The 23,775-nt window shown below is 41.2% G+C and overlaps 1 protein-coding gene across 1 annotated transcript in view; it reads left to right on the forward strand.

Annotated features, from left to right (window-relative positions):
• The window catches only part of LOC126273018 (cleavage stimulation factor subunit 1), a 110,661-nt gene extending 89,276 nt beyond the window's left edge, over positions 1-21,385 (forward strand). Inside the window, exons 9-10 of the mRNA XM_049976390.1 lie at positions 18,205-18,336; positions 21,180-21,385. Of these exons, the coding sequence (XP_049832347.1) occupies positions 18,205-18,336; positions 21,180-21,286 (239 nt within the window). The 3' untranslated portion in view covers positions 21,287-21,385. The remainder of the gene's footprint in view (positions 1-18,204; positions 18,337-21,179) is intronic.
• Positions 21,386-23,775: the final 2,390 nt, after the last annotated feature.

Consider the following 23,775-nt stretch of genomic DNA (forward strand, 5'->3'; position numbering starts at 1 on the left):
AGTGCTTGGAGCCATTTGAATTTGGCTGTTTTTTTTTTTTTTTTTTTTTTTTTTTTTTTTTTTTTTTTTTTTAAAGGAGCTGATTGGCAATTTAGTGACTTACATAGAACTAACGAGCCACTTCACGTGGAAGTAGAACCGAAAGTAACTTTATTTTAACGTTATGGAAAGAATTTCAGCACTCTCAAAAAATGTGACAGTTTTGTTTTGCAATCACTATAGAGCTGACTGCAGGCACTTTAGGCTGTTCTAGGGTGTGAATGCTCAGAATGTTGAAAAAGTGTTCGGACTGCAAAAATGAACCATCCGAATAATGAACAAGAGTCACAAAAGCGCCAATGTGTTGAGCTATTCAAAAAAAATGGGTTATTCTGACAGTTCCAAGTGAATATGTGTTCCAAACTACAGTATATAAACATTGAGCAATCTGTAGCAAACAGCGTCATACATGATCATCAAACAGTGATTGCTTGTACCTGGGTAGAATGAATACAGCAGAGACCCATACCTCTGTGTTTTACCAAGTAGGCAAGATGTGTAACAGACTGCTGCACACAGACTTCACAGCATGATTCCTCACATACTAGCATTACAAGAATGTCTCTCACAAAATTCCATCCTGCACATATTTCGGGCGGTAAATAAACGTTAGAGGGTGGCAGGGTTTCAATGCTGTAATCACATATATGGTAACTACGTCTGTGAGCATATAGTAGTGGTGCTGTGCAGTTGGTGTAGTGGGCAGTGTTTTTTGTTAGCATGCATGAGGTCGAGGATTCGATTCTGGGTCAAGACTTATTTGATTCTATTTGCTAAATATAGTCTGCATGATATGTTATCTGATGTCTTAATCATCATACAGCAACTGCAGTGGGTCTTCTACAAACCATTTGCAGTTAAGTACAGTTGTTTTCATTGGTCAGCTTTTAAAGTAGCCTTTTGCATTTTGTGGATGTGAACCGTTTCCTGCCACTGCGTCTGCTAGATTCAGATCTGTTTTCTGTGTACCATGCCCCAGTGGGCCCATTGAAATTATTTGCAAAGTACATTGCTAGCTCTACTGGTGACATAAAGAAAAAAGGAAGGAAGGAAAGTAGGTTGGGTTTAATACTCCCAACATCGAGGTCATTAGAGTTGGAGCACAAGCTTGGATTGTGTCAACGATGAGAAATTAAATCAGCTGTGCCCTTTCAAATGAACTATATAAAATAAGGGAAATATTCCACGTGGGAAAAATAAATTTAAAAAAATAAAGATGCTGTAGCTTACCAAATGAGAAAGCGTTGGTCTCTTGATAGACACAATAAATAACACACACACAAATTTCAAGCTTTCGCAACCCACGGTTGCTTCACCAGGAAAGATGGAAGGAGAGGGAAAGACGAAAGGATGTGGGTTTTAAGGGAGAGGCTAAGGAGTCATTCCAATACCCGAAGCTGAAAGACTTATCTTAGGGGGATAAAAGGACAGGTATACACTCGCACACGTACACATATCCATCCGCACATATACAGGCAGACATATATAAATGCGGAAGAGATGTCAGTTGAGGCGAAAGTACAGAGGCAAAGATGTTGTTGAATGACAGGTGAGGTACGAGGGGCGGCAACGTGAAATTAGTGGAGGTTGAGGCCTGGTGGGTAATGGGAAGAGAGAATATATTGAAGGGCAAGTGCCCATCTCCAGCATTCTGATAGGTTGGTGTCAGTGGGAAGTATCCAGATAACCTGGACGCTGTAACACTGTGCCAAGATGTGCTGGCTGTGCACCAAGGCATGTTTAGCCACAGGGTGATCCTCATTACCAACAAACACTGTCTGCCTGTGTCTGTTAATGCGAATGGACAGTTTGTTGCTGGTCGTTCCCACATAGAATGCTTCACAGTGTAGGCATGTCAGTTGGTAAATCTCGTGGGTGCTTTCACACGTGGCTCTGCCTTTGATCATGTACACCTTCTGGGTTACAGGACTGGAGTAGGTGGTGGTGGTGGTGGGAGGGTGCATGGGACAGGTTTTACATTGGGGGCGGTTACAAGGGTAGGAACCAGAGGGTAGGGAAGTTGGTTTGGGGATTTCATAGGGATGAACCAATAGGTTACGAAGGTTAGGTGGAAAGACACTCTTGGTGGAGTGGGCAGGATTTCATGAATGATGGATCTCATTTCAGGGTAGGGTAGGGTAGGATTTGAGGAAGTTGTATCCCTGCTGGAGAGCCACATTCAGAGTCTGATCCAGTCCCAAAAAGTATCCTGTCACAAGTGGGGCACTTTTGGGGTTCTTCTGTGGGAGATTCTGGGTTTTAGGGGATGAGGAAGTGGCCCTAGCTATTTGTTTCTGTACCAGGTCTGGAGGGTAGTTGCGGGATGCGAAAGCTGTTTTCAGGCTATTGGTGTAATGATTCAGGGATTCAGGACTGGAGCAGATTCGTTTGCCACAAAGTTCTAAGCTGTAGGGAAGGAACGGTTTGATATGGAATGGGTGGCAGCTGTCATAATGGAGGTACTGTTGCTTGTGCGTGTATTCACAATAACATCACCTTTTTTATTTCCAACAGCATCAGCAAAGCTAACATGTGTTGCAGTTGTAGATTTCTCAATGCAATCAGCAAATTGTTGTATGGATGACACATAATTGATGCTAAATTGTTTCTTTAAAAGTCCGAATGCACAGTCACATGCATCTTTCAAGTTGCCTACTGGTCTGAATGAGAAAAGCAATTCTCTTGTTGTTTCTATTACAGATTCTCCAAGTGAGACATCTTAATAAGATGTTGTTCTTGTTCTGCCCTACACAATTGTTAACATGAATGAATATTGCATCTTCTCCATGACTGTAGCTCGCCAAGTAATTGTAGAAAGCTCTAACAACAATGTTGTATCCCTTTGTTATTCGTACATTTACTGGCAGCAGATTGTTTATTTACAGTCTCTCACACATTCCTGCATATTCCAGTTCTCAATGGGACCAATAAAAAATAGGCCCAGACTGTAAAAGGTTCCTGGATATGTAAGCCTGTTGGGCCACGTCAAAACTTTAGTGTTGTGCACAAGTTTATTCACCACCTTCAGAATTTTTCTTAGTCATTTTAATAGTTTGCGTATGAAACTCTTCTTTTTTTTGTAACAAGTTGTAGATAGAATCTCTTTTTTTTCAGTAGCTTCCATTTTAGTATATTCAGGGACTGCAGTTGCAGATGTGAAACGCATCTGGTTGGTTTGTTTGTGGGATTGAAGGGACCAGAGTGCTGAAATGCCTCTGGAAACATGCACAAAGATCTGACAACTATTTCTGAGCAGATGTCCTTCCAAATATTAGAAAACACCCTACTTGATGTAGGTTTTAGAGGCATATCATTTGTAAAGGAAGCCATGTAAGATTCAAAAATTTTGACCTACTATCACTTGAAGGTAGAACTTTTAAATTGGCATTATACTACTCAGTGCTATTTCTTCATGGTAAGCGTAAGGCATTTATTCTTTGTAATTGTGTAAAAATCTTATAGCACACCCTGAATCAGAAAAAGAAGTCACGTTCTGAAAAAGTTTCCTTGCGTTACTGTGACCAAGTGAGGTGGCACAGTGGTTAGCACATGGACTCGCACTCAGGAAGATGGTGGTTCAAACCCATGTCTGGCCATCACAATTTAGGTTTTCTGTCATGTTCCTCAATCGATTCAGGGTTTAGTTAGGCATTTCAACCTTTTTGTTTTAATACTGTGGGCAAACATGTAAGCATTTTCTCAAACATGCCAACCTTTTACTAAGTATTTAGTCCATGGGTGTTTCCTCTCAGTCTGACCTTTATGTTTATGAGCTGCAAAGAAGAATATGAAGTTACACACTGCATTTGGCCAACAATTACTTGACCTAATGTGTTGACGTTGTTTCTTTAGTTCACAGCACTGTTCTAAATAGTCACCAACTGAAAAGTTATTGCAACATTATTCACTGCATCTGCAGCCCATTTTTAAAAGTTCTGAAATGAAGTCATGGTCTCTGTCAGCATCAAAAGAGTCATTTAAATCAATGCACTCATATCAGTTACGAACAGGCCAAAGTCTTCTACACTGTCATTCTCTTCTACTATTTGCTTGTTATTACCACTTCATTCTGTTTCAATAATAACATTATCTGTAATATTCTCATTATTGCCTAAAGCTTCATCAAACTTAGGAATGTCTTCCAGTAGAGAAATATTGGAGTCGTTAAGCATCTCCACACACTGAGGTTCCAGTTTGTCATCACTTGATTCGTCACTACTTGGTGTTACTTCAGAAAAGTAATCTTAAAATACTTGGTAGTCTTCATCATATAAATTACAGCCATCACCAATACTAGCAGGAAAATGCTCCTATTGCCACACAAAAATGTAAATATGTTCCTGCTTATTTAAAAGACTGTGACTGAAAAGTGGGGTACCAGCTGCCTCATTCTACCGTCCTCAGCATCTTTAAAAATATTTCCAAAAATTTTTTAAGCAAACTAATTCATGCTGTTTTTAACATGCAACTCACCTCTTAACTCCCACGAGCTCCCCTAACTATAACTCTCTCACAGCATTAGTCCATCACTCTAAATTGTTCACGCCCATCCAATCCCATCTGCCCATTCTCATTCACACATTTAGACCAACTCATTGTCATTATCTCTTTGTGTCTAGCTGTAACTGCCTCCTGTGTCACAGCCACAGTTTCCTTTGTCCTGTCATACAACTACAACCTCCTCTCACTGTCACTGTCTTCCTCTTGCTCTGTCTTATTGCTGCTATCTTATTTATTCCTTCCCACTGCTTCTCTCTACTCTGTGTCAGTGTCTCTCCTTTTCTCACTGTCATTGTCATAGACTCTGTCTCTCATTATCTCTGCCTCTCAGTCACATCGATTTTGCCTCCTCTTTGTTGCTCTTTCACTGGCAGTCTCCTTCACTCTTTCCTTAGCACTGTTCTGTCATTGTTAACTATGTTCCCCTGCCACTGTGACCCTCTCTTTCTCTGCCATTGTCTCATTTGCTCTTTTTATACCAACCACTGTCTATTATCATCCCCTATTTATTGCTTTTCCATCTCCTTCCCACTGCCACTGTCTCAAAGCATAAACATGCTTCCATGTAAAAATTATTGGGAAATTTTTAAAGGTGCAAAGGAATGTAGAATGAAGCAACTTGTACCTCACTTTTCAGTCAGAGTCTTTTAAATAGATAGGAGCATATTCACATTTTTTGTGATCCAATACAAGCATTTTTCCACTGGTTTCCCCCTTTTCTCTGCTGCAACAGCGCATGTCAATCACATGAAAAGAAGTGGTTTTTTTTTCCAGTAAAATTTTGATAGTTTACTTATGTTGTTGTTGTCATTGTGGTCTTCAGTCCTGAGACTGGTTTGATGCAGCTCTCCATGCTACCCTATCCTATGCAAGCTTCTCCATCTCCCAGTACGTACTGCAGCCTACATCCTTCTGAATATGCTTAGTGTATTCATCTCTTGGTCTCTCTCTACGATTTTTACCCTCCACCCTGCCTTCCAATACTAAACTAGTGATCCTTTGATGCCTCAGAATATGTCCTACTAACCGATCCCTTCTTCTAGTCAAGTTGTGCCACAAACTCCTCTTCTCCCCATTAGTTATGTGATCTACCCATGTCTCATTTCCCAAACCAAATTCCCTCAGCGTCATCCGCCTTAATTCGACTACATTCCATTATCCTCGTTTTGTTTTTGTTGATGTTCATCTTATATCCTCCTTTCAAGACACTGTCCATTCCATTCAACTGCTCTTCCAAGTCCTTTGCTGTCTCTGTCAGAATTTCAATGTCATCGGTGAACCTTAAAGTTTTTATTTCTCCTCCATGGATTTTAATACCTACTCTTTCCGCTCCCGGGATTGGAATGACTCCTTACCCTCTCCCTTAAAACCCACATCCTTTCGTCTTTCCCTCTCCTTCCTGAAGAAGCAACCATCGGTTGCGAAAGCTAGTAACTCTGTGTGTGTGTTTGTGTGTTTTGTTCATGTGCCTGTCTGCCGGTGCTTTCCCGCTTGGTAAGTCTTGGAATCTTTGTTTTTAATATATTTTTCCCATGTGGAAGCTTCTTTCTATTTTATTTACATCATCATTAATTTGAACCCAACAATTACGTTTGTTATTGTCTCTGTTGCATTTCGAAATCTTCTCTATCGTCTTACTTTCTCTTTTCGTTTGTACAAGAAGTTTCACTTTGTATTCATCTTCCATTTTTCCGTAATCTACCATACATTTTATCCTACCTAATTATACTCAACAATACGTAATTTACTTCCAAACCATAACCTAAAATTTTCAACGCTTTCAACATAACCACTGCTATAAAATCCATTGTTCCAAGTTTACAAACATTTCGTGTAAACTCGTTAATACTATTTCACAGCTTCAGTTCCTTTCACCCATTACACAACCATCTCAGTTTTTTCCAACAACTTTCGTTTTATTTCCATTCCCGTTTTTCCCACATAACCGATCATTTTTTAGCAGCTTCTCACAGGTTTATACGTTATTATTTCTTCATCAAACAATTGTTAGCCTCATTCTCATAACCTGCCAGTACATAACAAGTCCTTTGAATACATTTACACACATATTCTTCGAGATTTTATTTGAAATTTTTTTCGAATTTTAGTTTTTCGGAAATTATTTTTTCGAAACTTTTTTCGAAATTTTCTTGAATTTCCCCACCCTTTAACGTGATCTGGAGACAACATAACTACCCAACCTTTGCACCCATTGTTGTTCACCAACCTAAGTTCAGCACATGATCAACATAGCTCATCTCAAACCAACACTTTTTCGACTTTTTTCACACCTTTATCTCTCCCTATATAAATCTCTATTTACTTTCACTTTAACCTCATATTACCCTTTCCACCTACTAATACCATGTCAACCTCACAACATCCCTACAACGACCCCATTAAATTTTATTTACATTCCCTCCGCAAACATGCCTTCACCCTAGCCAGATTACGCTCCCATATTTTATTTACTCAGGCTTGTCTGACATTTGGCATTACTCCCAAAGGCCTCACACTTAAAAGTTCCCATCTCTGGCTGCAATCCTTCTTTCCATCAGTCCTTATACCAGTTCCAAACAGCACAATCCATAGCCCTCACCCGCCTAATCCTTCACCTATACATCGACTCGGCCAATGAACACACCCGTCAACTCCTATCCCAAATCAAAGTCCTCAATCTTTCCTCTCCCACATCCACACCGGCTGTACATAGCATCCTCCTACAGGCCAACCTCAAATTAGAACAACATGCCACCCTCCACCTCAAAAAACTATCCAATCTCCTGGTTTCCCACCTCCGGAAAGGCAACTCACTCACCCTCCACAACCTTTCCAACAAACCTCAACCTCCTCTCATTGCACACAGACCCAGTCTCTCCCATCTACTCAATCTCCCACTTCCAGCTCCACTCCCCCCAACACCTCAAAATTCTATTCAACACAATCTGGAACCACAACACCCCAATTCAGTAGTTAACCTTTCCTCCAAACCCCTCTCCCAATCCGAAACCTCTATCCTATCCAAAGGCTTCACCTTCAGCCCCACTCCCAGGTTCAACCAAACTGCCCTTGTCAAAGATTTACTGTCCTACACTCGTAGTCTCTGCTGGAAATATCACTTTGCCACGAAGAAAAACAATCCTGATCCCACTCCTAATGATCCAACTCCCCAAGACACTATCCAAATTGAACCCTGCCTGCAACAGTTCCGTCCTCCATCACAGCGGGAACCACCTCCTCTTCCTCAAAATCACCCTCTCCAAACCTTCTAGGAATTTCTCACTTCCAGCCTTTCCTCTCAATCTTTCTTGAAAAACCTTAATCCTACTCCCAACATCACCACAGCTGAAGCCCAGGCTATCCGTGATCTGAAAGCTGACCGATCCATCATCATTCTTCCGGCTGACAAGGGTTTCACGACCGTGGTACTTGATCATCGGGAGTATGTGGCTGAGGGACTGCGTCTGCTTTCAGACAACTCTACATACAAAGTTTGCAATGTAACCCTATTCCTGATGTCCATGCGGAGCTTCAAGGAAGCCTCAGAACCTTAGGCCCCCTACAAAACCTTTCACCTGACTCCATCAAACTCCTCACCCCACCGACACCTCGCACTCCTACCTTCTACCTACTTCCTAAAATTCACAAACCCAAACATCCTGGCCGCCCCATTGTAGCTGGTTACCAAGCCCCCACAGAACGTATCTCTGCCTACGTAGATCAACACCTTCAACCCATTACATGCAGTCTCCCATCCTTCATCAAAGACACCAACCACTTTCTCGAATGCCTGGAATCCGTACCCAGTCTGTTACCCCCGGAAACCATCCTTGTAACCATTGATGCCACTTCCCTATACACGAATATCCCGCACGTCCAGGGCCTCGCTGCAATGTAGCACTTCCTTTCACGCCGATCACCTGCCACCCTACCTAAAACCTCTTTCCTCGTCACCTTAGCCAGCTTCATCCTGACCCACAACTTCTTCACTTTTGAAGGCCAGACATACCAACAATTAAAGGGAACAGCCATGGGTACCAGGATGGCCCCCTTGTATGCCAACCTATTTATGGGTCTCTTAGAGAAAGCCTTCTTGGTTACCCAAGCCTGCCAACCCAAAGTTTGGTACAGATTTATTGATGACATCTTCATGATCTGGACTCACAGTGAAGAACAACTCCAGAATTTCCTCTCCAACCTCAACTCCTTTGGTTCCATCAGATTCACCTGGTCCTACTCCAAATCCCATGCCACTTTCCTAGACGTTGACCTCCAGCTGTCCAATGGCCAGCTGCACACATCCGTCCACATCAAACCCACCAACAAGCAACAGTACCTCCATTATGACAGCTGCCACCCATTCCATATCAAACGGTCCCTTCCCTACAGCCTAGGCCTTCGTGGCAAACGAATCTGCTCCAGTCCTGAATCCCTCGACCATTACACCAACAACCTGAAAACAGCTTTCGCATCCCTCAGCTACCCTCCCAACCTGGTACAGAAGCAGATAACCAGAGCCACTTCCTCATCCCCTCAAACCCAGAACCTCTCACAGAAGAACCCCAAAAGTGCCCCACTTGTGACAGTATACTTCCAGGGACTGGATCAGACCTTGAATGTGGCTCTCCAGCAGGGATACGACTTCCTAAAATCCTGCCCCGAAATGAGATCCATCCTTCATGAAATCCTCCCCACTCCACCAAGAGTGTCTTTCCGCCATCCACCTAACCTTCGTAACCTCTTGGTTCATCCCTATGAAATCCCCAAACCACCTTCCCTACCCTCTAGCTCCTACCCTTGCAACCGCCCCCGGTGTAAAACCTGTCCTATGCACCCTCCCACCACCACCTACTCCAGTCCTGTAACCCGGAAGGTGTACACGATCAAAGGGAGAGCCACGTGTGAAAGGACCCACGTGATTTACCAACTGACCTTCCTGCACTGTGACGCTTTCTATGTGGGAATGACCAGCAACAAACTGTCCATTCGCATGAATGGACACAGGCAGACAGTGTTTGTTGGTAATGAGGATCACCCTGTGGCTAAACATGCCTTGATGCACGGCCAGCACATCTTGGCACAGTGTTACACCGTCCGAGTTATCTGGATACTTCCAACCAACACCAACCTATCCGAACTCCGGAGATGGGAACTCGCCCTTCAGTATATCCTCTCTTCTCGATTTCCGCCAGGCCTCAACCTCCGCTAATTTCAAGTTGCCGCCGCTCATACCTCACCTGTCTTTCAACAACTTTTTTGCCTCTGCACTTCCGCCTCGACTGACATCTCTGCCCTTACTCTTTGCCTTTAAATATGTCTGCTTGTGTCTGTGTATGTGCGGATGGATATGTGTGTGTGTGTGTGTGTGTGTGTGTGTGTGTGTGTGTGTGTGTGTGTGTGTGCGCGAGTGTACACCTGTCCTTTTTTTCCCTAAGGGAAGTCTTTCCGCTCTCGGGATTGGAATGACTCCTTGCCCTCTCCCTTAAAACCCGCATCCTTTCGTCTTTCCCTCTCCTTCCTGAAGAAGCAACCATCGGTTGCGAGAGCTAGTAACTCTGTGTGTGTGTGTGTGTGTGTGTGTGTGTGTGTGTTTGTGTGTTTTGTTCATGTGCCTGTCTGCCGGCGCTTTCCCGCTTGGTAAGTCTTGGAGCTGTTTTGTGAAGCCTGCATATGCACCTGCGAGAATTAAAAAATGGGTCTCTTGTCGGGCCAGTGTTATATTACCATAATGACAAGAAGTCCATTTACGGAAGAATGACATAAACTTCTTTTAATGATATCATTGACTCCTGTCAGATTCATACAATTTCCAAAACAATATGGCCATATACAGGTTGAAGTAAATTGCTATAATGTTGTTGTTGTTGTTGTATTCTTTAGTCCTGAGACTGGTTTGATGCAGCTTTCCATGCTACTCTATCCTGTGCAAGCTACTTCATCTCCCAGTACATACTGCTGCCTACGTGCTTCTGAATCTGCTTAGTGTAGTTATCTCTTGGTCTTCCTCTACAATTTTTACTCTCCACACTGCTCTCCAATACTAAATTGGTGATCCCTTCTTCTAATCAAATTGTGCCACAAACTCCTCTTCTCTCCAATTCTGTTCAATACCTCCTCATTAGTTATGTGATCTACCCATCTAATCTTCAGCATTCTTCTGTAGCACCACATATCAAAAGCATCTATTCTCTTCTGGTCCAAACTAGTTATCGTCCATGTTTCACTTCCATACATGGCAACACTCCATACAAACACTTTCCGAAATGATTTCCTGACACTTAAATCTGTACTTGATGTTAACAAAATTCTCTTCTTCAGAAACGCTTTCCTTGCCCTTGCCAGTCTACATTTTATATCCTCTCTACTTCGACCATCATCAGTTATTTTGCTCCCCAAATAGCAAAACTCCTTTACTACTTTAAGTGTCTCATTTCCTAATCTAATTCTCTCAGCATCACCCGACTTAATTCGACTACATTCCATTATCCTTGTTTTGCATTTGTTGATGTTCATCTTATATCCTCCTTTCAAGACACTATCCATTCTGTTCAACTGCTCTTCCAAGTCCTTTGCTGTCTCTGACAGAATAACAACCACTGCCTGACTTTCATGTCCCTCGACTCTTAACAACTGCCATCTGGTTTCTGTACAAATTGTAAATACCCTTTCGCTCCCTGTATTTTACCCCTGCCGCCTTCAGAATTTGAAAGAGTGTATTCCAGTCAACATTGTCAAAAGCTTTCTCTAAGTCTACAAATGCTAGAAACGTAGGTTTGCCCTTCCTTAATCTAGCTTCTAAGATAAGTCGTAGGGTCAGTATTGCCTCACGTGTTCCAACATTTCTACAGAATGCAAACTGATCTTCCCCGAGGTCGGCTTCTACTAATTTTTCCATTCGTCTGTAAAGAATTCGCGTTAGTATTTTGCAGCTGTGACTTATTAAACTGATAGTTCGGTAATTTTCACATCCGTCAACACCTGCTTTCTTTGGGATTGGAATTATTATATTCTTCTTGAAGTATGAGAGTATTTCGCCTGTCTCATACATCTTGCTCACCAGATGGTAGAGTTTTGTCAGGACTGGCTCTCCCAAGGCCGTCAGTAGTTCCAATGGAATGTTGTCTACTCCTGGGGCCTTGTTTCGACTCAGGTCTTTCAGTGCTCTGTCAAACTCTTCACGCAGTATCATATCTCCCATTTCATCTTCATCTACATCCTCTTCCATTTCCATAATATTGTCCTCAAGTACTTCGCCCTTGTGTAGACCCTCTATATACTCCTTCCACCTTTCTGCTTTCCCTTCTTTGCTTAGAACTGGGTTTCCATCTGAGCTCCTGATGTTTTTCATACAAGATGTTCTCTTATCTCCAAAGGTCTCTTTAATTTTCCTGTAGGCAGTATCTATCTTACCCCTAGTGAGATAAGCCTCTACATCGTTACATTTGTCCTCTAGCCATCCCTGCTTAGCCATTTTGCGCTTCCTGTCGATCTCATTTTTAAGACGTCTGTATTCCTTTTTGGCTGCTTCATTTACTGCATTTTTATATTTTCTCCTTTCATCAATTAAATTCAATATTTCTTCTGTTACCCAGGCATTTCTACTAGCCCTCGTCTTTTTACCTACTTGATCCTCTGCTGCCTTCACTACTTCATCCCTCAAAGCTACCCATTCTTCTTCTATTGTATTTCTTTCCCCCATTCCTGTCAATTGCTCCCTTATGCTCTCCCTGAAACTCTGTACAACCTCTGGTTCTTTTAGTTTATCCAGGTCCTATCTCCTTAAACTCCCACCTTTTTGCAGTTTCTTCAGTTTTAATCTACAGGTCATAACCAATAGATTGTGGTCAGAGTCCACATCTGCCCCTGGAAATGTATTACAATTTAAAACCTGGTTCCTAAATCTCTGTCTTACCATTATATAATCTATCTGATACCTTCTAGTATCTCCAGGATCCTTCCATGTATACAACCTTCTTTTATGATTCTTGAACCAAGTGTTAGCTGTGATTAAGTTGTGCTCTGTGCAAAATTCTACCAGGCGGCTTCCTCTTTCATTTCATACCCCCAATCCATATTCACCTACTATATTTCCTTCTCTCCCTTTTCCTACTACTGAATTCCAGTCACCCATGACTATTAAATTTTCCTCACCCTTCACTATCTGAATAATTTTTTTTATTTCATCATACATTTCTTCAATTTCTTCGTCATTCAGAGCTAGTTGGCCTATAAACTTGTACTACTGTAGTAGGTGAGGGCTTAGTATCTATCTTGGCCACAATAATGCGTTCACTATGCTGTTTGTAGTAGCTTACCCGCATTCCTATTTTACTATTCATTATTAAACCTACTCCTGCATTACCCCTATTTGATTTTGTGTTTATAACCCTGTATTCACCTGACCAGAAGTCTTGTTCCTCCTGCCACCGAACTTCACTAATTCCCATTATATCTAACTTTACCATATCCATTTCCCTTTTTAAATTTTCTAACCTACCTGCCCGATTAAGGGATCTGACATTCCACACTCCGATCCGTAGAATGCCAGTTTTCTTTCTCCTGGTAACGACATCCTCTTGAGTAGTCCCCGCCCGGAGATCCGAATGGGGGATTATTTTACCTCCGGAATATTTTACCCAAGAGGACGCCATCATAATTTAATCATACAGTAAAGGTGCATGCCGCCGGGAAAAATTACGGCCGTAGTTTCCCCTTGCTTTCAGCCTTTCGCAGTACCAGCACAGCAAGGCCGTTTTGGTTATTGTTACAAGGCCAGATCAGTCAATCATCCAGACTGTTGCCCCTGCAACTACTGAAAAGGCTGCTGCCCCTCTTCAGGTACCACACGTTTGTCTGGCCTCTCGACAGATACCCCTCCGTTGTGGTTGTACCTACTGTACGGCTCTCTATCGCTGAGGCACGCAAGCCTCCCCACCAACGGCAAGGTCCATGGTTCATGGGGGGTCTGATGAAGTATCTGGTTTAATTCTTCCAGTCTGGGGTGTTATTGGCTGACGAAGAGGCACTTGTTCTTAGGAGTGGTGCGAGGACTGGGGGTATGCTGTGAAATGATGTGGAAGATCTGTTTGTGGATTAGGTCTGAGTGATAGTGCCTGTCCGTGCAGGTATTGGTGAGATCCTCAGCATACTGGAAAGGGGAGCTCTTGTCACTTCAGGTACGCCATCCTGAATGAAGAGACTGTGTGGGAGGGGTTTTATGGTGTGGGAGAAATGACAATCTCTGCTAAATCATTGCACACCTTTTTATATTGATATGACTACCAACCAGCTATCCACCAGTGTAAATGATCATCACCAAATTGAGGCCAAGAGCGAAGTAGTCCACCTTGTGGCACTACATGCAACTGAACATAAAAGTCTTGATTTCAATGGCTGCATCACTAACCGGACCACCTGGATCCTACCTTTCACCACCAGCTTTTCTGAACTGTGCAGGTGGGAGCTAACCTTACAACAAATTCCCTGTTCCTGAAGCTATCTTGGCCTGAACTTGTGGTAACTCACTGTCCCCACAAGCTCCACTCAAAGTTTCTGCCTCCTCTGTCCTATCTCCTACTCCTTATACACGGATGCTCACCCTCTTTTCGTGCTGCCCTCTGCCAACACACCTGTGCCTCTTTCCCCTTCCCTGCGTTTCTTCCTTTCCACTCCCCTGTCCCCACAGCCACCTAAATCTGTTCCAGTTGGTAGTTTTGTCAGGCCGCCTCCTAGTCCCTGCACAGTCCGCCAGACAACGCTCTTTTCTCCCACACCCGAACACTGCTATCCTGTCCCCTTCCCCACCCCCTCCAGATTGTTGCTTCCATTCAGAGTGACAGTTACATTCCAGTCTGAGCTATCGGATATGGCGATCTTGTGTGCGTGAGATGTGCTTGCCTGTGTGAATGAATGTGTAATTATTTCATCCCTGAATAAGGTTTTGGCTGAAAGCTGAATGCGTCACAGTTGTTTTGTTGTGTCTGTTTGCAGCTCGTTGTGCCTAATTATGGTGAGAAGCAATCTTATCTTTTCTTTTCTGTTGCTAATATTCCAACCTGGAGTTTCCAGTGTTTAGTATTAATACAAGTGGCACAGCAACATATAATTGTGTGTGTGTGTGTGTGTTTGTGTGTGCGCGCGTGCGTGCATGTGTGCGTGCGTGCGTGTGTGTGTGTGTGTGTGTGTGTGTGTGTGTGTGTGTTTGCATGTGCGTGCGCATGTTGGTTCAAAGTTATAGGCTGTATGGAATGGGGTGGAGGCAGGTGATATGTATCATACCAGTCACACTTCTCCCATTCACTATTCCATTTAAGCATTGTATGTGGGAAGGAAATACGTCGGTGCACCTCCATATGGATAAGATTAATGTACTTTTAACATCACAAACCTTACACAAGATGTATGCTGCAGGGTGTAGTATGTTTCTTGACTCATTTTGGAACATGGGCTCTCGGAATTTTGTGATAAAGTCTCTTTATAGTTCACATTGTATTCTTTATAATGTCTCGTTCTTTAGTTTGTTCAGCATTTCCTTGACTTTCTCACACTTAGTAAAGAAATTGAGCATTTTTTGGTTGATCAGACTGTGGAAGAGTCCAAGACTTACAAACAGTGCTCAAGAATTGGTTGTATGAAGGTCTTGTGAGCAAATTCTTCCATGTGTTAGTTCAATCTTTCAGGATTTTTTTCAATAAATGTGAGTCAGGGAGACGTTTTCGCCATGGCTATGTTTTTGTCGTCCGGAAGAACTATTAACCACATTGGCTGTAAGGAGTCAGCTAGGTATCATTGTTTGTGCCATTGGCCCTGGGAGGTGTACATGCTCATTTTCATGGTTCTAGACAACACAGACATACAGAGTGATATGTTGTCCACTGCATGAGAGGAGTAGCCATTATCGATTGTGTGTGTCAACAACAAAAATTTGCGCCAGTTTAGCACACAGATTGCCACGTGTGACAATCAGGAAAGACTTTCTGAAAGCTGGGCAATGAGAAGGGGGTGACATTTGTCAAGATTTTGTCACGTCATACCAGAATGCACCTGCCTCCAGTTGTAAAGTGGAAGCAAAATTGTTTTATGTGTTGTTGTTGTGGTCTTCAGTCCAGAGACTGGTTTTATGCACTCTCCATGCTACTCCATCCTGTGCAAGCTTCTTCATCTCCTAGTAACTGCTGCAACCTATATCAGTATGAATGTGCTTAGTGTATTCATCCCTTGGTCTCCCTTTACAATTTTCATCCCCCCCCCCCCCCTCCCTCCCCACGCGCGCTGCTTCCCTCCAATACTAAATTGGTGCCTCAGAACATGTCCTACCGATCGATCCATTCTTCTAGACATGTTGTGCCACAAATTCCTCTTCTCCCCAATTTTATTTAATACCTCCTCATTAGTTACGTGGTCTACCCATCTAATCTTCAGCATTCTTCTGTAGCACCACATTTCAAAAGCTTCCAGTCTCTTGTTGTCTAAACTATTTATTGTCCATGTTTCACTTCCATACAGGGCTACACTCCATACAAACACTTTCAGAAAAGACTTCCTGACACTTAAGTTTATACTTGATGTTAACAAATTTCTCTTCTTCAGAAATGATTTCCTTGCCATTGCCAGTCTGCATTTTATATCCTTTCTACTTCAACCATCATCAGTTATTTTGCTCCCCACATAGCAAAAGTCATCTACTATTTTAAGTGTCTAATTTCTTAATCTAATTCCCTCAGCATCACTTGATTTAATTGAACTACATTCCATTATATGCATTTTGCTTTTGTTGTTGTTCATCTTATATCCTCCTTTCAAGACTCATCCATTCCGTTCAACTGTTCTTCCAGGTTGTTTACTGTTTCTGACAGAATTAAAATATCGTCGGTAGACTTCAAAGTTTCTATTTCTTCTCCATGGATTTTAAGTGATGAAGGTACAATTTCCTTTGACAAGGAGTCAGTCGTTTGTGAGTGTGATGTCAAGATCTTGATCCAGCATACATCCAAAGCATCATCCAGCTCATTTTGCTGCCATTCCTACAGTGTCAGGGGGATGTGCTCTTCCAATAGAATATTACCTGTTCTCTACCGCTCGCATTATCAGCTTGTGTGATATAGGATGCTACTGTATTACTGGCAATATTGATTAATCAATTGCAAGAATGGGTAGCAACGTACTCACTAGTTTATTGATCTGTGATAAGCCTTGGGCATAGTAAGGGCAATGCTGCAATATTGAATAGCTGGAAGAGATGCAATGTTACATATGCTACATGGTGATGACCCTGTCAATTAAATCTTCTTGGCTTACCAGGCAACTGTAGAAGATTATAGCACTGGTCATGTCTTCTAATTCTTAAAGCAGCCAAAATAAATAGTACAAAGAGGGGCTAACTGATTTAGAAGTTGTGATATTATGTCAACTCTTTTATTTGTTGTGACTAAGTAAATTTCATACAGTCAATGTCCATAATAGTGAGCTGTAAGCTGTCAGTCCCTGATACAAAGATTACTGAAGAGAGTGATTATGTCAATGTGGTTCTGCCACTCAGATTTAGATGGAAGCTGTGTTAGAAGAAACATAACAAGTATTAGTTTTGGGCATTGTGTATCCAATTACACAGGCATTTCAGGCCCTTAGTCTTAGCCAACTGACTTTCTAGCTAGTGTGGAAAGCATGGTCTGCAAGAAATACAAGCATGAATGTAGCTTTTCACCCCAGTAACAGTGAAGTCAGTAACTGTGATGTGCTCCAGCTGTCACGATGTGGACTCATAGCTGATAAAATATACATTTAGGAAACAGAGTTTCCAGACTTCGATAAACTCAGACATGCGTGGTGGTGTAGGAGTGATTGTTTGAGAAAGGGGCTGTAACCGCAAACTGGGCGCAGAGAAATAAATAAATGAATAAATAAGACAAAAATGTAGTGTAACTATGGACCCTATTTCTAAAACAATGGCTCAGGCTGTGTACAGTGCTTGCCCCGTCTGATGGTGGAGACCTATGATGCCAACGGTGAATTATACAGCAGTAAAAATGTTTCTTGACACAGGATGCCTTTGTTCTTCCCAGGTTGTGTCCTGGCAGAGAAACTATGTAGTGTCGTTCTCTCCAGATTGTATAACTTGGGATTCCAGAAAAGACTTCAGGATGCTAAATTTGCTTTCAAATCACTGTCTTGGTCTTTTGTTCACTTGGTCTGTCCTGTCATGTTGGACAGTGGAAGTTGGTCAATTAATACTTACACTAAAATACATCTCCTCAAATTAAATTTTACTGTGGGCCTGCCATTTTAATAATCTCTTTCAAAATTAAATATAATTACAGTTTGATTAATAATATGAATGTCAGTAATAAGGCAGTCACATGGGGATTTGGCCAAGATAGAAGTAACATTGTATTACTGTATGCAGTATACAGATATTGTTGTCCAAAATAAATCTGTACATAGGTATATTACAATTATATAGTGTGCAGTCTGTATATTATGTGAATAAAATTTTTTTCATGTAGAAATGTTGCTTCAAACATTTTTGTTTTACTCTTACACAATAACAAGATTATGGACTTGATATTTTTTAAAATTGTTGGTATTAATTACGCTATTTACATATTGCTTCTTGTTTCTGTACATTCTTGTCAGGAATAATTAATTTGCCTCTGATCTGTGTTATAGGAAAGCAAGAACATCGTGCACAGGCTGTTTTCAACCACACGGAAGACTATGTGCTCTTTCCTGATGAGGCCACAACATCGTTATGTGCGTGGAACTCTCGTAATGCTTCTCGCAAGCAGCTGCTTTCATTAGGTCAGTTTCTCTCTCTCTTTCTCTTTTATTTTATATTCATTTTTTTGCATAGGTGTGGATTTATAGACCCACAAAGTCTGTGCTTTATTTGTATTCTGGGTGTTACATTTATCTAATGACCAGAGCTGCGCACGCTATGTGCCTTTTTGGCCAGTGTTGTTCAAATAGTGAAACAAACATCTGGAGTGTAACAGTGAAGTCTGTGAGGGCAACAATGGCAAGACCGAATTATTCCACACAACAGTGATCTGTACGTGCATACAGAGTCCTCTCGTATTGTCTGAACAGAAATTTCCAGTCGTTTCAATGCCAATTCATGATGCAGTTCACAAATTGCTGAATAAATTTTGTGAAACGTGAAGTGTTCCTGACAGGAAGCATCGACGACGACATACAGTGCTCAGAGAAGCTCATCTGATGACATTTCTTACCACCTGGAAAATTCTCCTAAAAGTCCCAGAACATGTCTTTCATAGCAAATGCAATTTCTTGCACATGTGTACAAAGAGCTGATAAATTACTTGGGATAAGGCTCTATAAAGTAACAGCAGTGCAAGAACTTAAACATGGTGATCCCATGCACAGGTTTAGGTTTTTTGAATGGGTTTTTAAACATGTGCAGGATTGTGAAATGGATCCTTACCTATTCTGTTTTCAGGCAGAGCTTGATCCCATTTAGACGGGTATGTTAATCTGAAAACTGACAACATTGGTGTGCTGATAGGCATATTCTGCTTCATGATGAACCCCTTGGTGATCAGAAAACAGGAGGAGAGTGGTGTGCAGTTAGTGGGGACAGAATAATGGGCCCAATTTTTTTAAAGAAACATTTAACAGTGAAAGACATATCCACAACATTTTTCAACTGTTTTGTAATGAATTGAGTGATAGATAAGGAAGCTTTGCATTTTTAACAGGGTTCAGCAAGAGCTCTTACATTGTTCCTTTGTATGCAGTTCACTGTGTGTTCCATGACAGAATCATTAGCAACAATATCTGGCCCCGTTGGAGTCTCAATTTAACTCCATGAGATTTCTATTTGTGAGGATCACTAAAAGATGGAGTGGACACAGCAAATCTGCACATGTTATAGGATCTCAAGGGTAATATCCACAAGTCAGTAAATCCAATTTCTCAAAGAGGATAACATCATGTCATGAATTATTTCTTGAGTAGATGACAGGAAGTGTGGAAAACAATGGCATTCTGTTCCAGCATCTCCTTTCATGACATGTGTGAGTACACAATTTATTTGCATATATTGTAAGTTTACTGAGTGTGTAGTGATATGGACCGGGCAAGTGTCCAGTGCAAACTAGATTTAAATTTCCAAAATCTGGGCATTAATAAAAAAAAAAGTGCTTCTTAAAGTTTTTACTGTTGCAGTGTACAATTTATCAATTAAAATAAGAGAATTGGTTGATACTTCCAATATTAGAAATTAGTAAATGTTTACATTTAGACTTGCGTATTTCATTTGTTGCCTTTATTACTAAGAAAGAAAGGAAAGAAGAGAGAAGCATGTTTCTTTTTTTTACTAGTTCCAAATTCCTGTACCAAGGAAGAGTGCATGTTACTGATAGCTGCTTGTTAGTTACAATGTCCGTTTTATCACTTTCTCTCTCTCTCTCTCTCTCTCTCTCTCTCTCTCTCTCTCTCTCTGTCTATCTGTGTGTGTGTGTGTGTGTGTGTCCACAGCTTGTCATCTGGTGGCTACTGTTGCTGCCTCTGGATCACGGGGTCCCGGGTTCGATTGGGGATTTTCTCTGCCCAGGGACAGGGTATTTGTCTTGTCCTCATCATTTCATCATCATTCGTGACTGTGGCTCGATTGGACTGTGTGAAAACACAAATATCACTACAATTGACAAATAAAGCATCCCCCACCCCGCACTGAAAACTTAAACTATTTAATAATACATTTATTACCTAGACACACATGCCAGCTATTTAAGAAATTCAGTAATAACTTTGCTATCAATAGCCATCCTTCAGTAATATTCAGAGATTTGACATGGATTATAAATTGTATTACATTACATAGCAATGACCTAAGGATGACGTCTTTTTATACTAGCTTATCAATGCACAGCTACTCAATGTGGTGTGTGTGTGTGTGTGTGTGTGTGTGTGTGTGTGTGTGTGTGTGTGTGTGAGAGAGAGAGAGAGAGAGAGAGAGAGAGAGAGAGAGAGAGAGAGAGAGATGGTGATGATGATTGGTTTGTGGGGTGCTCAACCACCGTCATCAGTCTGGAATGCTGACAGTTTGCTTGGTCAGTAGACGCACGTCCAGCCGCACGGCGACGGGGAGTATGTGACTGGCCGCCGTCCACAGCGGCAGTATTAACTAGTGCGCCCTCGGGTGCGAATATGCCTCTTTTCTTAGCTCACCATGGAGCCTTTCGATATGACCATAATTAGCCGGTGTTAGGATGACAGACACAGTGATGATGGGTGTGCATAGCGTGCATGTTTCATAATCTGCCTTTGTTAATAAAACTGTTTAAACTTACTTCTCGTGTTCGCCCATTGCCTTACCTCAAGGACCCAATGCTTACAAATCCTGACAAAATATTCGTGTATCCGGGGCAACAACACAACTACCTTCCTACATAAATAATTAAAAAACTGAAGCTGATTGGTTACTGTTTTAAGACATCACATATTAAATGATTAGTGTTCGTTTCAAACTATTCTGGATTTAATGAGATTTTTCGTGGTATGTAAATAAGGCAGAATGGTAATTTTGAGCAGGTAATTTTTGATGTAGCTTTGTGTGGTGGACTGTGAATTAATGTTTCTTATGTATTGCTTTGCTTCTGTAGTCTCATTCTTTGTTACAGGTCACAATGGGCCAGTGCGGTTAATAGCACATTCCCCTACAGCACCAGCATTTCTCACTTGTTCTGATGACTTCCGTGCTCGCTTTTGGTTCCGACGTATGCACTGATACGCTGTGATTGTGTGCAGCCTTATTTTTATATTCTCCCATAAATCAGTGTGTTTGTACATGTGATGTATGCTAGTAAAGTTGTTACTGATGTTTAAAGATATTGTGTTATTTGTGAAACACCCTTGATGTTAATGATTGAGTGGAGATCCTGTTACTGGTTGTAATTTACTTCCTTCATTGGGAGCATATTAATTTTTGATAATACATTAAGAGACAAACAAGAAAACTCTGTAGTTTTATATATGTTGGATGAAGAATCGACAAAATTCACAGCAACAGTAACAATTGGCCATTCACCTTATTTAATGACTTTGTTACATCTCAGCAGACTACTACTGTAATGCTACAATAAGAGAAGGTAAAGTATAAACATAAATACAAGCATACTTCCAGAGGAATGTTAAGAATTATATATCTTTTGGACAGTCATTTCCCAGCCACAAAACTAAGCACTGATGCTGGGGGCTCAAGAGAAGGTACTAAGTAACTTGGTTAATATTAAAAGCATAATGTTTATAGTTAGTCATTTTATCCTCTCGTCAACTTCATGTCCATTAAGGATTTTTGGCAAATAATGGAACCAGCCACAAATTGGTTGTGTTATTCACCTACAGTCAAGTTTCATGTTTTAAAACCTGAGTGTTTTCAACAATGTATCTCATATTGGCAGTTTAACAGTTTGTCTGTGGGTGAACAGAATCATTCCAATACACAGGAATATGAAGAACATCCTTATCCATATATTTTATCTCATGAGATTGTAACGGTTGCAACCTGATGAACCAACTAGACTCCATTTGCACAGTATGCTAAATTCATGAATCAATAAATTAGCTGTTTTTACTCAAATTTATTGCTTGTAAGTTACTGCTCCACAATATAGGATTTCACTTGGGTTTGTCTTTGATTTATTCAATGAAGTTATAACTTTGTTCTTCATTCTCTCTTATTTGCTTGACCATTTCTTTGAATATGGCAATGAAAGACTTCATCTCCACTTTGCTTTTGATTATCACTGTTGTTATACAGTACAGCTACTCATACTTTTCTTGAATAATATATGGACACTGTTCATGTATATAATCCATGTAGTGTATCAACATCAACATAAACATCAAACTTTCGTAAAACCAGAAAATCCAACATGAAACTTCTGCTTACAAGTCAATCCAATGAATGGGTTGATTTTTTCGAGTAAACATCACAACTATTGTCAATATTGTATTAATTCTCCTATATATGTAGACTAAAGGGCTGGATGAAAATTTGTACCAAGGCTGGGATTCAAACCTGGGTCTCCTGCTTGCTAGTCAGAAGAACTAAGCACTACACTAGTCTCACACAGTGGCTTTGCACAACTGCATGAGCTACCCTAGCATTCTCCCTCCTCAGTCCAAATTCCCATTCACACCTCAACCAACTTGGTATACCTTCGAAACTCAAACAGCACTATACCACACTGGCACAATTATTCAATGCCACTGTGTGAGGACGGTGTAGTGGTTATAGCATGTGTCTAGTAAGCATGAGACCAGGTTTCAAATCCCAGCCTTGGTTCAAATTTTCATCCATTGCTTCAGTCTGCATATATTTGAGACTTGGATAGGTTTTTAGAACCATATAGTTTCATTTTATTAAAGCACCAGTGCTTGGGTTTCAGGCAGTATCCCTTTTTTTATGCTGAGGTCCTATTCTAATACACTTAGAGAGTCCCTGCAACACTGTTTGAGTTTTCAGAGAATACGAAGTGGGTTGAGGCATGGTTGGGAATTTGGATTGAGGAGGAAGGTGTGCTAGGTTAGTCCACACAGTTGTGCAAAGCTACTGAGCTAGGATGGTGTACTATTGGCACATCTGCCTAGGGAGCAGGAGACCCATGTTTGAACTTCTGGCTTGTTACAAATTTTCATTCGTCGCTTCTGTCTGCGTGTATACATTGTAGCTGTTTCGACACCTGAAAAGGGCTCTGGAACCACATGGCTTCATTTGAATTTGCCAACGGACACTTCTCCAATGTAGACCAGCAATGCTTGAAGCTTCTATATTTGTGTCTGCTCTGGTACTTCCTCTCACGAATTTACTGTGTACGCCGTCTCATTTTGAAGACATATTCCATACCTAAGGAAGGTTTTCGCATGCAAATAAAATAACAAATTTGCAGCATAATTGTGGTCTCCTCTGTTTTGTAGGGTTTGTATTCAAGTATCATTCATCAGTAAGAATATGTAAGACTCTGGAGTGGTAAGTAACACTACTAAAGTGAAAAAAATTCAAGAAGCACAGCTGTATGTTTACCTATGTTCAGTTTGTCATAGTAATTTCTTAGCAAGAAGCTGTATTTCATGTATTTGAATATAACTTAAAATGAGAATGTTAGTTATGGGAAGGCAAAATTTTGGGCAATAGCAAAAAGGAAATTTTGTCGAGAGTCCACCTGCTCTTCTGCTGTTCCATATCACCATTCAGCAGATATTTCTGCAACTTTT

The sequence above is a fragment of the Schistocerca gregaria genome, chromosome 5 (assembly GCF_023897955.1).
Source record: "Schistocerca gregaria isolate iqSchGreg1 chromosome 5, iqSchGreg1.2, whole genome shotgun sequence".
Taxonomy (NCBI): Eukaryota; Metazoa; Arthropoda; class Insecta; order Orthoptera; family Acrididae; genus Schistocerca; species Schistocerca gregaria.